This window comes from Alternaria burnsii (genome assembly GCF_013036055.1).
Source record: "Alternaria burnsii strain CBS107.38 chromosome Unknown 731, whole genome shotgun sequence".
NCBI classification, from domain to species: Eukaryota; Fungi; Ascomycota; class Dothideomycetes; order Pleosporales; family Pleosporaceae; genus Alternaria; species Alternaria burnsii.
The window spans coordinates 1263439-1275546 of NW_024066115.1; the positions used below are offsets into that span (position 1 = coordinate 1263439).

Sequence of the window (12108 nt, forward strand, 5' to 3'; positions counted from 1 at the left end):
GTCGTTGGGTTATAGTTCTGCATACCATGATATCCCAGGATGCGAAGTCCACAGCCAGCCAGCATGCACCGCCTTCGTCTCTGTTCTCCGCCATCGTCTCAGATTAACCGACAGTGGTTGTTGGCATCACAATCTCAATGCTGGCCGTCCCTGCGCCTTCTCGAATACAACCAGATGAGCCTCGGAGTAATATGCATTAACATCCTTGTTATAATTTTTTCCCACAAAAAGAAGGGTCTCTACTACGATTCATGGCAAGGGTTGTAAAGGTGCAATGTGACCATGAGACTTCATTTTTGCTGTACATTGCGGCTACTGTACCATAAAGAAGCGCGGGAAGAAGTAGTTCGCTTCGTTTATTTCCAGATTGCCACGAATCCTTCGCAATCTTTGGATGCCACGAGCGGGACTTGCATTCTTGCATTGTACTTGTTGATCCACTATGCTAACCCTCCTCAAGCATGAATTCCGCTTCGCTGAGATGAAGCCGCCATCAGACTACGGACGTGGCTTGCGCGTAACAGGACGCCAAGCAGCACTCCACCAGCACTCTCCCGACCACTCGAAGCAAGCAACAAGTCAAGCATCGAGCAATCTCCACCACAAACGCCGGCTAGTCAGCACAGATGCGTTGTCGCCCGTCGGTGGTGGTGTAGTACGTTATCCTCTATTAAGTGGGTCTCATATCGAGATTGAACCAACCCCGCGTTCACAAGTCCGATCTACAGCGGTTTCACCTCTCCCGTGCCTGTTGTAAGGTACCCACAAGTTGAACACGCGCAGCTTCGGGTGACTAACCGACTCCTTTGTGCCTTCCTATTTTGTTGGTAGGTCTGTTAGATTTTGTGTCTCGGGACCCATAAGGACGCGCAATCGTACCTTGAGCGAATTACTCGCCTCAAGATACCTTGGTGATGCTCTGTAATTTCAAGGATCCTTTTATCCCGCTGCTCTTGAAGCAAGCGGTGTCGGAGTCTCGGGACGGATTCTCACTCGCGGCCGTAGGAGATCTTCTGTCGCTTCGTCTTGTTGCTATCCTCGTCATCATCGTCGGCTGCCTTCTTCTTCTTACTGCCTCCTGGTCTCGCGCCGTTCGTAGGTTGACTCGACTCGCGCGTAGGGAAGGAAGAAGTTGGCGTAGGGGCGTGCGATGGCGTCGCAGAGCCCGGCGTCGACGATTCCTGTAGAGCAGTCAGCATATTATCTCTAGCGATCGGCAAGCCGGCCTGGTATCCCTCGACATACCCTCAAGAAGCTTGTAGAGCTCCGGCTGAAGATGCGGTCCGCATCACTGATGGGAGCCTTGCGCCTGGTGGCAGTACCTGCTCCCCCTGCTGTCGTGGTGGTTGCTGCGCCCTTGATATAGTTATCGAAGCCCTTGATGATGTTCCCGGCGCTCGTCTCTTCGAGATACTGTGTCTCGACTCGCAAGATATTATCTTCGAGTTGTAGCTGCCATGAGAGTCAACATCAAGGCTCACAGACTCACGACGCGTCGCGTGCAGTACTAACCAGGTTGTTATCGATCAGGCGCTTCTTGTTCAGCGATTCGCGTAGGTCGCGTCGTAGCCTCTCGTAGTAGGGCATGCCGCGCGAGCTGTCTGCGCCCGCGTTGTTTGCGCTTCCTGGGGCCGCGTTTTCGGCCATGGTGATTCGTCGGGTGTGTGTGTGTGTGTGTGTGTCGAGAGTACCAGAGGCACCAGTTGGCGCGGTAGTAGCAGTAGCAGCAGCAGCAGTCGTCGCTGGTCTTTAGTCTGGCAGTTCCCAAGTTAACGGTTGCAGTTTCCCTTGGTGAAGGCGGAGGCTAGCGGCTGTGAGCTCGGGCCTCTCCGAGCAAAGGCAACTTCTACATGGCAATCAAACAAGCCATCGCACCACGCTTCCTTGCCTCCTGCCGCCTGCCTGCCTTGACGTCTCCCCTACCGTCGCCGAACCACTGCCGTGCCCCAACGTCGCGTATACCTGCTTCTGACGCGCCTAAGCACCCCGCGCCGACCTCCCGACCTTCTCAGTCGCAACATCAATCCAGGGAGAACTTGCCTTCGTGACAGCGACAGACTGCCCTAGGCACCAGCGACTCCGCGTGCAGGATACCCTACATCTTGACAAGCACTGCCTGGACCATGGCAATGGACGCCAAAGAGATCGAGCTCCGTGGCAAGGCCATCGGAAAGGCTGTATCTGAGGGCGAGCCCAGCGCTTCTGTGCTGAAGCTGCTTAATGACCTGAAGACGGGTGTGCACGCGACCGAGGACCTCTTGCGCTCAACACGAATCGGTGTCACTATCAACCGTCTGCGAACTCACAAGGATCCCGCAGTACAAAAGCTCGCGACCGAATTGGTAGCAAAGTGGAGGGATGAGGTCAAAAAGAAGCAGCCCTCCAAGAAGGACGGCCCGGTAAAGGCAGCCGCGAATGGAGGTGCAGCCTCTTCCCCCGCTCCTCCACCCTCAGGAACCGCGTCTCCGGCACCAAATCTGGCCAAGAAGAAGCATGATGTACCTGCCGACAAGCGCAATCACAAGACAGACAAGGTCAAGTACCAAGTGACTGGAAATGAGGCCCGCGACAACTGCGTTAGGCTGATGTACGACGGTCTGGCCTTCATGAGTGAAGCGAGTAGGTAGCAACTTGCCAACTGCCTTGTACATGACTGACATGCCCAGTGCCCGACGAGATTCTCAGCGTCGCAAAGCAAATCGAAGCCGCCGCATACGCCAAGGCTGGTAGTGTAAACGACACTTACAAGGGCAAGATGCGCTCGCTCTTCCAGAATCTCAAGAGCAAATCAAATCCCCAGCTTCGCAAGCGTGTACTTGCTGGCGAGGTGCCCGCAGACAAGTTCGTCGTCATGACACATGACGAGATGAAGTCGGACGCGCGACGAGCAGAAGACGAGAAGCTGGAACAGATCAACATGAATCAGGCCATGGTTGCACAGGTCGAAAAGGCCATTTCCAAGGAGTTCCAGTGCGGAAAATGCAAGCAAAAGATGGTCAGCTACAGTCAAGCGCAGACCAGGTCTGCTGATGAACCGATGACGACCTTTTGCGAGTGCATGAACTGTGGTAATCGGTGGAAGTTTTCATAGAAGAGACCTTGGTAGAACAGGTGTCGTCGATGCGTGGTGTAAGAGTACAGTGCGTTGCGATGAAGATCGTAGTAGCCGGCGTTTATAAAGGGACACTGAGAGCATTTAGTTTACTGCGGAACGTTGTCTGCGTTTCAACTTTCCAGTCTAGTCTGCCAAAAGCAGGTACAGACTTGTCTTCTTTCGATACGGGTCAGCATGGTCATCTATCCAAATGTAATCCTGAACAAACCTTTTCATCAACTGCCCCAAGGGCCCATAAGCAGGATGAACAGAATATGAACGTGAAATTAAGCTGACTCTAAAGGGAACCCAATATAATAGCTCGAAGCTGAGACATGGCCACGATCCATGGAAAAGCTGTACAGTTCACTATTCTGTCAAACTCGCAGTTCTGCTAAGCTAAACGAGTACGCTATAACAACGAATATCCGAAGTTGATATGCACAACACACCACCCATCCTTGAGGGCAGTAATTACAACGCCATCTTCAAGCCTTGAGGAAAGAAAAGAATAACCATGCAACATACATGCATCGCCAACGATTTGGTAGGAAGACCGTTTCTCCAGTCTTCACTCTATCGGAAGGACAAGCTTCAAAAGCCACCCTGTTTGACAATCCAAGACTGATACTCAGATCCGCATCTTGCAATATAACAACATCCTGTTCTACGGCGGCAAGTTTTCCTAGAATTTGAACGTGCTCTTCTTCCTTCCTAAGCTGAAACGGTTCTTGCCGTCCTTGTCCGTGTCTGTGGTCGGTGTATCGGGCGGATTGGGCTCGTCGTCTTGCTTGTCCTTACCCCAGAACTTGGGTTTGCCTTTGAGACTCATCGAGGTATGCCTAAAACGACTCAATCCGCTCATGCCCTTGACGCTTCCAAAGCCGTTCGCCGCTTTCTCTTTGTCGCCTCCCGCACCAGCAGTTGTGGGAGGTGGCACCTCGCCACTCGCAACGCGCTTCTTCTCCTCTTCCACCGCTGATGCTTTGCTAGCTTCGAGCGCTGCACGAAGTTCGTCTTCTTGTTTGCGGTAGTTTTCGCGTCGTTGGATTTCCATCTCTTTGCGTTTCTGCTTCGCTTGCTTCTCAAGCTCCTTTTCTTGAGCCTTGCGCTCCTTCTCTTCTTTGCCTTTACCAAAGAGCCCAAGGTTGCTTTTCCGCGCACCGAGGACAGGTACTTGTGTTGTGGTATGTTCGACTGGGTGATGGTCGGTGTTTGTTTCAACGTGGGCAAGTGGCGGAGCAGTAGCTGCGTGATCGAGGCTCGCGAACTTATCGGCCTCTTCCAACGTAGGTGTCGTTGCATTGTTGAAAGCATGATACGCCTGACCGTTGGCACCATTCGCTTTCGGTGTTGTGACTTCTTCCTGTGTCATTTTGGCGGCTTGCTCTGCTGCAGCTAGGGCGTCGGCTTCTTGCTCCTTCATCATGGCTTCTTCTGTTGTCTCTTGGTAGAACAAGACATAGGCGCAAGCCAGGACATTCTCTCCACCAAAGAAGTTCCTGACATAGGCCTTGTCAACCGGCTCAACCATTTCATCGTCAAAGAGTAACCAGCCTCGATCTTGTGTCTTGATGATGGATACGTAGTGACCATGATAGGGACCACCTCCTATGTGGACCACTACTGCATAAAGCTCGTATAACCTATCTGGGTCTTCTGCATCGTCGGTGGTGTTGAACAACCGGAGGTAAAAGGGATATACAACGCGATGGAAGAGCTTCTGCAGTCGCTGGAGATCCTCCGTGTACTTGAAGCGCTTGAGATGTAAAGCAAGAATCTTGGGTAACCGCTTAATCTTCATCCTCTTCTCCGCCTCTTGCAGGCCTCCGCAGTTGTCGCAATGGAATTTGTTCCGCTCACATAACATCTCTTCTTCTGAGAACTTGCGCAAACAGCTCGTCACGGACGAATGCTGTTCCAGATCGACAGAGAGGTCCAGGAATGCCTCGTCTCGCTGCGAGGTATTTTCGCATGTGAGACATCGTGTCTCGGATGTTAATGTGCCTTCGAACAGTTCATGTACCCATCCAGAATTCGACTTTGCAGAGGCTACTGAGTTTCGCGCGGTCACAACTTCGCCATCGGTCATTGTCTCCTCGTTCTCAGTCACGTCCTCGACCTGGGCTGGGCGTGTCTTGGAGTAATGCTCAACGTTCTCTACAACTTCGTTGAGCAGTAAGTTGAGAAACTCGTGTGCGTCCTGGTGCATGGGCGTCCGGAACATCTCATTGTCTCGCCGCAGTATCTCCAGAAGCTTGTGTGGGCTGACTACGCCTATGCGCGACCTGTGTGCTATTACAGCTTCGAATATGTCTTTTAGTGATGAAAACAGCGATTCGTTCATGCCGTATGCGTTTGCGTTCTCGTAGTCCATCTGCAGCACAGGGCCAGCGGCCAAGGCCTGCTTCTTCTTGTACTCGGGCGAGTCCTTGTTGTCCTCGGGCTTGGTGCCTGGAGGCTGGTTGGTGGCGCCTGGCGTGGTTGCAGGCTTTGCGGGACTTCTCGCATTTGGGCTGGAGAGCGATGTGCGGCCCGTGGGGGAGAGGGCTGAAGTCTGGCCATTTTGGAGGTTTGTATTGAGTCTGGGCAGGCCTGATGAGGGCCTCTCGAGGGCTTCTGGGGGCGAGCGGGCGGGGAAGTTGATGACCTGTTCTCGGAAGGGAACCGAGTAGTAGAGACACTGTACTATGGAGTTGCAGTAGCTGGTGGGCAGACAGTCAGTCAGCATGGGTTGAAGCGGGAGTGGGCGAGGCGGATGCATACCACGTGCTTCCAAACTAGAGCAGGGCATGGTCAGCAGGCGGACTTTGACGAGTGCGGCATCAGGCAGGCGGACTTACATTCTCGAAGCCGAAGAACTTGTCGCTGCCGTCGCCGCGCAGAGGGCCGGCGTTGAGGAGCAGCTTCTCGAGCGGCGTGACCTCGGGCGCGTTGGGGTCCTTCTTGACGGGTATGCTGCCGGTCGCTGGGCTCAAGGGTGGCTGTGGACAGACGTGTCAGTGGCAGCCATTGGCGACGGGCGCGCGCGACTCTGGGTCGCTCTTGGAGACTTACAGCACCAGACTTGATGCGACTGAAAAAGGAACTCATGGCTGGGGTGTAGTGCGCAAGCAGGGAAGGGTGGGGTGCAGACGATGGAGGAGGACTAATGCGACGGCACTTCAGGCGACGGGGGCACGGTCGTGGGAACGTGTCGGGGAAGCAGGTGCTGGGTGCGGGCCCAGAGAGATGTCAGGAGCGAAGGGCAACATGGAGGCCTTTGCGAGCTTGGAGGAGTGAAGGATGCAGCAATTCACGCAACAGCGGCTTGGAAGGCTGGCACGTTGGGGAAGCAGAGCCGGAGCGGACCAAGGCGAGGCGAGGCTTTGCTGTTTGGGATAGCTAACGCGACTAGAGGCCCCATGAGAGAGGCCGAGAGATCCCCACGACCTGGCACACGCGACCCCGCCAACGAGGAACCGCTCGGGACTAACGCGCCGAAGCCACAGGTTCCATCCATTGCTGGCGAATTGTGTTGCCCGCCTGGTGGGGCTCTATACCGAAGAACATGCATAGAACAACACTCGCCATTCCATGATCTGGCGGCCATGCTGAGCAGCACACGCTTCCCGACTCTGTGCCCAGCCAGCCCGGTGCCTGGCGAGCAACAACACGCTCAACCGCCATGCATGCTGCTGCTGCGGCGAGGCTAAACTCCCACCAGTCATGCGCCGCGCTTCTAGAACAAGACTGGCAAGCAACCGCGGCGCTTGTTGGCGGCCCTCGTAGAGATCGCCATTGGAGAACGGACGAACGTCTTCTAGCGTCTTCCCGCATTGTGGTTGTGACATGCACTGTGCGAGTCCAGAGCACCACGACAGCTACTGTCCGCCAGCAAATCTCTTCTGCTGCTCGCCAGCTCCACCTCACATCTGCTGGCTTCCAAATCTCAAGCCCCTCTCGACCAGCGGGCACCTTCCCGTATTACGCTGCACGCACGGCACACATCCCCCGCATGTGGCTTGCATCTCGGACAGCGCGTCAGCGTGGTGGGTCCGGACAAGAGTGTGTCCCAAGTAGCGCTGGGCAAGGCCCAAGTCACGCGTGACATTATCCACTAGACTTGTATTACTGTCCGAGACATACTACAGAAAGCAGATATCCGCGAGACGCCATCGCTCTACAGAAAAGCCTCGGAGGGCGGGTATGTGTTCGTGTGCGCCTGCCTGCCGCTGCAAATAGCCACGCGACCTCTCATTCACCCTTTTACCCGAACTCCATCGCAGCTTCCATGCAAGCCATAGAAAGAAAAAAAAAACTACACAAACACTGGGGATATGGCGCCCAGCATACGGATATAACACATGAATGAATGCAACAAAAGAATGTCGCCACAACAGCAGCCTCATAATCTCCGCAGTCGCTTGCCAGCCCCCAGCTCAATGGCCGTGCGACTGTTGAGAATGAGCTCTTCGTTGCCACCCTCTGGAGGATTGGCCTGAATGTACTCGCGCCGTATGCGTGCAGCTTCCTTGTCCCACGTATCTACGCGTTCTTTAAAGTCTGCTGTGCTCGCCGTCGCATCGTCTCGTGCAGTACTGGCTTGGTCCAGGTACGGCTGTTTGACTTCTTGCTCTGCTGTGCGCCACCTCAAGCCAACTGCATTACGAATCTCCTGTTTCGGTGCTTTGGCCTCGGGGTTGCCTGTCCTCGCTTTGTGAGCGTCATCGCACTCCTGCTTGCAGATGTACCAGAAGTCTTTGGTGAACAGTAGGAAGGGGTTGACACCTGTACGTCCTGGCTTGATTGGACGTTCACCAATTTGGTCTAGAATAGCCCCTATGATAGCAGCTTCGTAGTCTTCGTCGCGTTGTACCCGCCCAGGTTTGTCCTCTCTTAGTGTTGATGTTGTAACGGCGGGCTCGAATCGGCGCTTCGTCTCTATGCTGGGTGTCGCTGGAGATTGTTCTACTTTGATCACCTTCTTCTCAACCAGTGGACTTGGTATCTTGATGGGCCCCAAAATTGTCTCAGCAACCTCTGCAGCGACCCGGAGGCCTGACAGGTACGCGCCGTGCACCGTTGCGGGATGTGTGCCACAAGTCGCTTCACCCGCAAAGTGCAGTGGGCCATGTGGTCGCGCCATCACATCGTAGTCGCCTGCCTGTGTCTTTGGCCCAACATATGAGTAGCTGCCTCGAGCAAATGGGTCTCTCTTCCACCGCGTTACAATCGCTTCTGACGGCAGAGGAACGTGGTTCGGTGCGAACATCGCATCGAGCCGGTCCGTAACCTCTTTGACGAGCTGATCGTTCGATGTCGCTTCGGCGTAGTGAGCAGCGTCGCCTGCCATTAGCGCTATCAGCACTGGCTTTCCGCTCGTCTTTATACAGTTCCAGAAGAGATAGAACCTTCCACGTTTGGCAGAGTAGTCTTCGGGTCGCATGCTGGCTTCGTCTTCTGCTTTGTTGAGCAGGCCGAACATGTCTCGGTCTGGCTCCCAGAAGGCTTTTTCGTACACCAGAACAATCTACATATATTGTCAGAAGGGGCCGCAATGACTGAACAGTCGAACTGACCTTGTTGAGGAGACCAAAACCCATTCGTTCGATAACGTCCTGCTTCCAGTCAGGGAGAGGAGGTTCGAACTTGATCGATCCGGACTTCAGCACTCCCAGAGGGGTGGTCAGAACGACCTGGTCGGCCTCATAAAACTCGCCATTTGCGCACTCAATCCTAACAGCTTTGCCTTTATGCTGATCGTCGGTATTGTAATGAACGGCTTTGATGGGGGTGCTAAAGCGGACATCCAATCGATTGGGACATTGCCATAGACCGCGCGGGACTTGTTGATAGCCTCCTATTACTTCACTATGTTCGCCCTCGAATTCATTGCCAATATCCTGATCCCAGCCGCTTAAGCTAAGCTGGTTGACGCTGACAGCATTCGCATATTCGAGATTGGCGTGATGCCAACTCAACAAACGCATGTCTCTAGGCTTGAGGTCAACCAGTGATTGATACTGAAGGAGACCTTCGTCCATTGTCTGTCCAAGTGTGGGATACTCGGATGCTCTCGCAATCGTATCGAGATCTAAAGACTGCATCTTTGATGCACCCGCTTTGAGCTCCCAACCCATACTTTGGACCGTTTGAGCTGCCGTAACATCCGGGTTGAAGCCTGCGCTGAGCTGATATGCCCTGCCCGCTAGCTTCTCTACCCCCGTTGTTGGTTTTTCTTGCTTCGTTGACGCTGTGCTCGTAGCATTCGCGACCAAAGGAGCATCAGAGTGTTCTAGCTCAGCAACGGTAGGCCCGTCGACATCGGCTGGCTCACGACCAAAGGCCATCAAATTACGATCACCCTCCACTGTCCTACGAGCCGCTGGCTTGTTCCGATATACTGCCGCTCTTTCCAAGACATCATTGTACAGCTTCTCAACCAGGATGTCCTGGCTTCTCTCCACCACTGTCCCATCGTAGTCGTATAGTATAGTATTATCGCGGAGGCCATGGTAGGGTATACCGAGCTGACCTCGGATGATCGCGTTCAACGGGTTGCCGTGCTCGAATCCGGTGACGATCTGGGCGCCCATCTCAGCTGTACAACGATGTCCAGGAGGGAGCGTTGAGCTGAGCTGATTGAGAAAAGGATGCGAGTAAACCCGGCCACCAACACGCGGACGAGCTTCTAGTATTGTGATCTTCGGTGGAAGTTCGCCCGCTTCTGTTAATTGATCACCTAGCTGGGCGAACAATCCTTCCAGATGGCGAGCGCATCCTAATCCTGACATACCTGCACCGACCACGATGATTGAACGTCTGCGTGCGACTTTGACCTTCGATTTTGGGAGTGTACCGGTAGTGTCAGGTACTTCAGCACATCCGAAATTGATATAGCCGTTCCGCATAAGCCATAGATATGCTATCCTCGCTAGACCGAAATGGCGCTTGTCGCGGGCGCATCCTGCAGCTTCTTCGAAAGAGACATACACCAGAGGATTGCGATGCCATAGCCGAAGTATCGCATTCCTGATGTTCAGATAAATGGTGACCTGGGCGTGAGTTACATGTTCTCGTAACAGCTTGTACTCAGCAGGATGTAAGGTGAACGGATTCAGCCGGCTGTTCTCCGCTGCTAGAATGCACTGTCGGCCAAACTCCGGCCACGAGAGCTCTGCAGGTATGCTTGAATTTGCCTTCATCTCGTTGACTTTCCCTTTTACCGGGAGCGAATTTGTTCTCCGATGCTTCTTCTGTTGCTCGTGCGGCTGTGGGAGCTCAGGAGTTGAAGATGATTGTGATGCGCGACTCAGGCTTTGTGGTGTTCTTGCCATGAATGCAGCATCCCCTCGATGATTCCTTAATGATAGATGGGGTTTCGCGTCGTTTCCGTTAGGAATCGCATGCGAATTGTCGTCGTTCAAATGCGATATTTGTTTGTTCTGAGTATTAGTCATGCCGTTGATGGCTGAGTTTGGTGTGAATGGTTTTTGCAGTGGCGAAGGAGTATAGTTGGTCCCATATCCATTAACGAAAGCGCTTGGGGTAGACCCTTCTCCCTCGTGACTTGTACCCAGTTCCGATGTATCGTGAGAATCGCCGTAGTGCACGGACGATGCACTCGATTCCCGGCCGTAGCCCAAGTTACTAAACCCAGGTATAGGTGTGATGCCGCCTTTCAGATGTATACTATCATTGGACATTGGCATCGATAGGAGATCATCGTGAGTTTGGTCGAAGAGGTAGGTTCCGTCATCGAGTGCGGTAGGATCGGCTGTGGATTCGATGTTGAACATGTTGATGGAGATGTGGTGAGGGAAGATGGGAGGCACCTGACAAGGAAGCGGCTACAGGCCGCAGTCAATAGTCGGCCACAATTCCACTAAGATTGTCAGTATGTATAACGAGCGAAATTTGTTGCGAAAGCACGAGAGGTTTCGGTTGAAGTTGTAGCGATGGGGGTGGCAGGGTGCAGGTAGACGATAGACTGATGCCCAGACTTGTGGAGGTCGAGGCACGAAAAGAAACGCACCATACCCGCCTAGGCAAACTCCGTCTAAGCCAACCCCGTCGTTCCTGACTTCATCCCTCTCCCGACCACGTCTGAGCATCCATCTTCCATCCATCATGGCGATGGCGGGCGCGTACAAAGATCTTATTGTTAATGTGTAGCTTGGCATCTAGGAAGCGCCGACATCTGCAAGCCGACCCCGCTCTTACGGAAGCGAGCATTACTACAACCCATTGCGATGACCAGCTCGAGACCACCCACGTCTCCATCTCAAAGGCCTTTCATGTAGGTCTGTGCGTCGTGCGAGGCATACGCATTCTCTCCTCTTGCTGCGTCGGCAGTCTCGTAGCATGGCTTTGGGCTCTCGATTGTGTAGCACATATCTTCATTCATGGTATTGCGCGTTGTGAGGTAAGGTTCATCTGCCGCAGCGAACTGTGCAGCTGACAGAAAGACACATGAGGACGGATAGTAGCATACGGTAGGTTCATCTTCGATATGCATATATCACTTTGGTTAGATCAGGACTGATAAAGACACACAGGATCTCAGAAGCCATCTATCTGCATAAACTCCTGCGCAAGCCTCTCCCAATCTGAAGTCGGAAATGCGACTGCATCGCACGTATTCACCGAAACTCAACATCTACACCGTCTATGCGAGTCGCTATCCTTCGACTTTTCAATATCACATTTCAACGCTCTTCAGCGCGCTATAGGCTACAAAGATACCATCGAAGACGCCATCTGCTTGTTTGTAGATCTATGTGTCGACCAATGCACACCCAGAAGGGTGTCATATGGATCATGATGGTCTCTAACGCGGATGGCATACTTCGAGGCCGACGATAGGCGCTCCACAACAACTCAGGGCAGTTGGACCTTCCTAGCACAACTCCTGGTTGCCTCTCTAGTGATTTAGAACATACGATATTAGAACAAGCATATGTGCCTAGAGGAGAGTATGTGACTACTGTGGCACACCACAGTTTTGCAGCTCTTGTTTAAAGGCTAGCTGA

The 12108-nt window shown here is 53.4% G+C and overlaps 3 protein-coding genes across 3 annotated transcripts; 1 reads left to right on the forward strand and 2 right to left on the reverse strand.

Moving 5' to 3' along the window:
- Positions 1–989: 989 nt before the first annotated feature.
- Positions 990–1647, reverse strand: GT037_007077 (4-domain-containing protein; the record flags this gene model as incomplete). The annotated part of the gene is made up of 3 exons (XM_038932124.1): positions 990–1181; positions 1246–1452; positions 1513–1647. 3 exons carry the CDS (start codon positions 1645–1647, stop codon positions 990–992), a joined length of 534 nt encoding a protein of 177 aa, XP_038785596.1.
- A 476-nt stretch (positions 1648–2123) lies between these two features.
- Positions 2124–3091, forward strand: GT037_007078 (transcription elongation factor s-ii; the record flags this gene model as incomplete). Its single annotated transcript, XM_038932125.1, has 2 exons — positions 2124–2619; positions 2667–3091. 2 exons carry the CDS (start codon positions 2124–2126, stop codon positions 3089–3091), a joined length of 921 nt encoding a protein of 306 aa, XP_038785597.1.
- A 688-nt stretch (positions 3092–3779) lies between these two features.
- GT037_007079 (lysine-specific histone demethylase 1) lies at positions 3780–10875 on the reverse strand (the record flags this gene model as incomplete). Its single annotated transcript, XM_038932126.1, has 5 exons — positions 3780–5866; positions 5934–6078; positions 6152–6242; positions 7585–8606; positions 8656–10875. 5 exons carry the CDS (start codon positions 10873–10875, stop codon positions 3780–3782), a joined length of 5565 nt encoding a protein of 1854 aa, XP_038785598.1.
- Positions 10876–12108: the final 1233 nt, after the last annotated feature.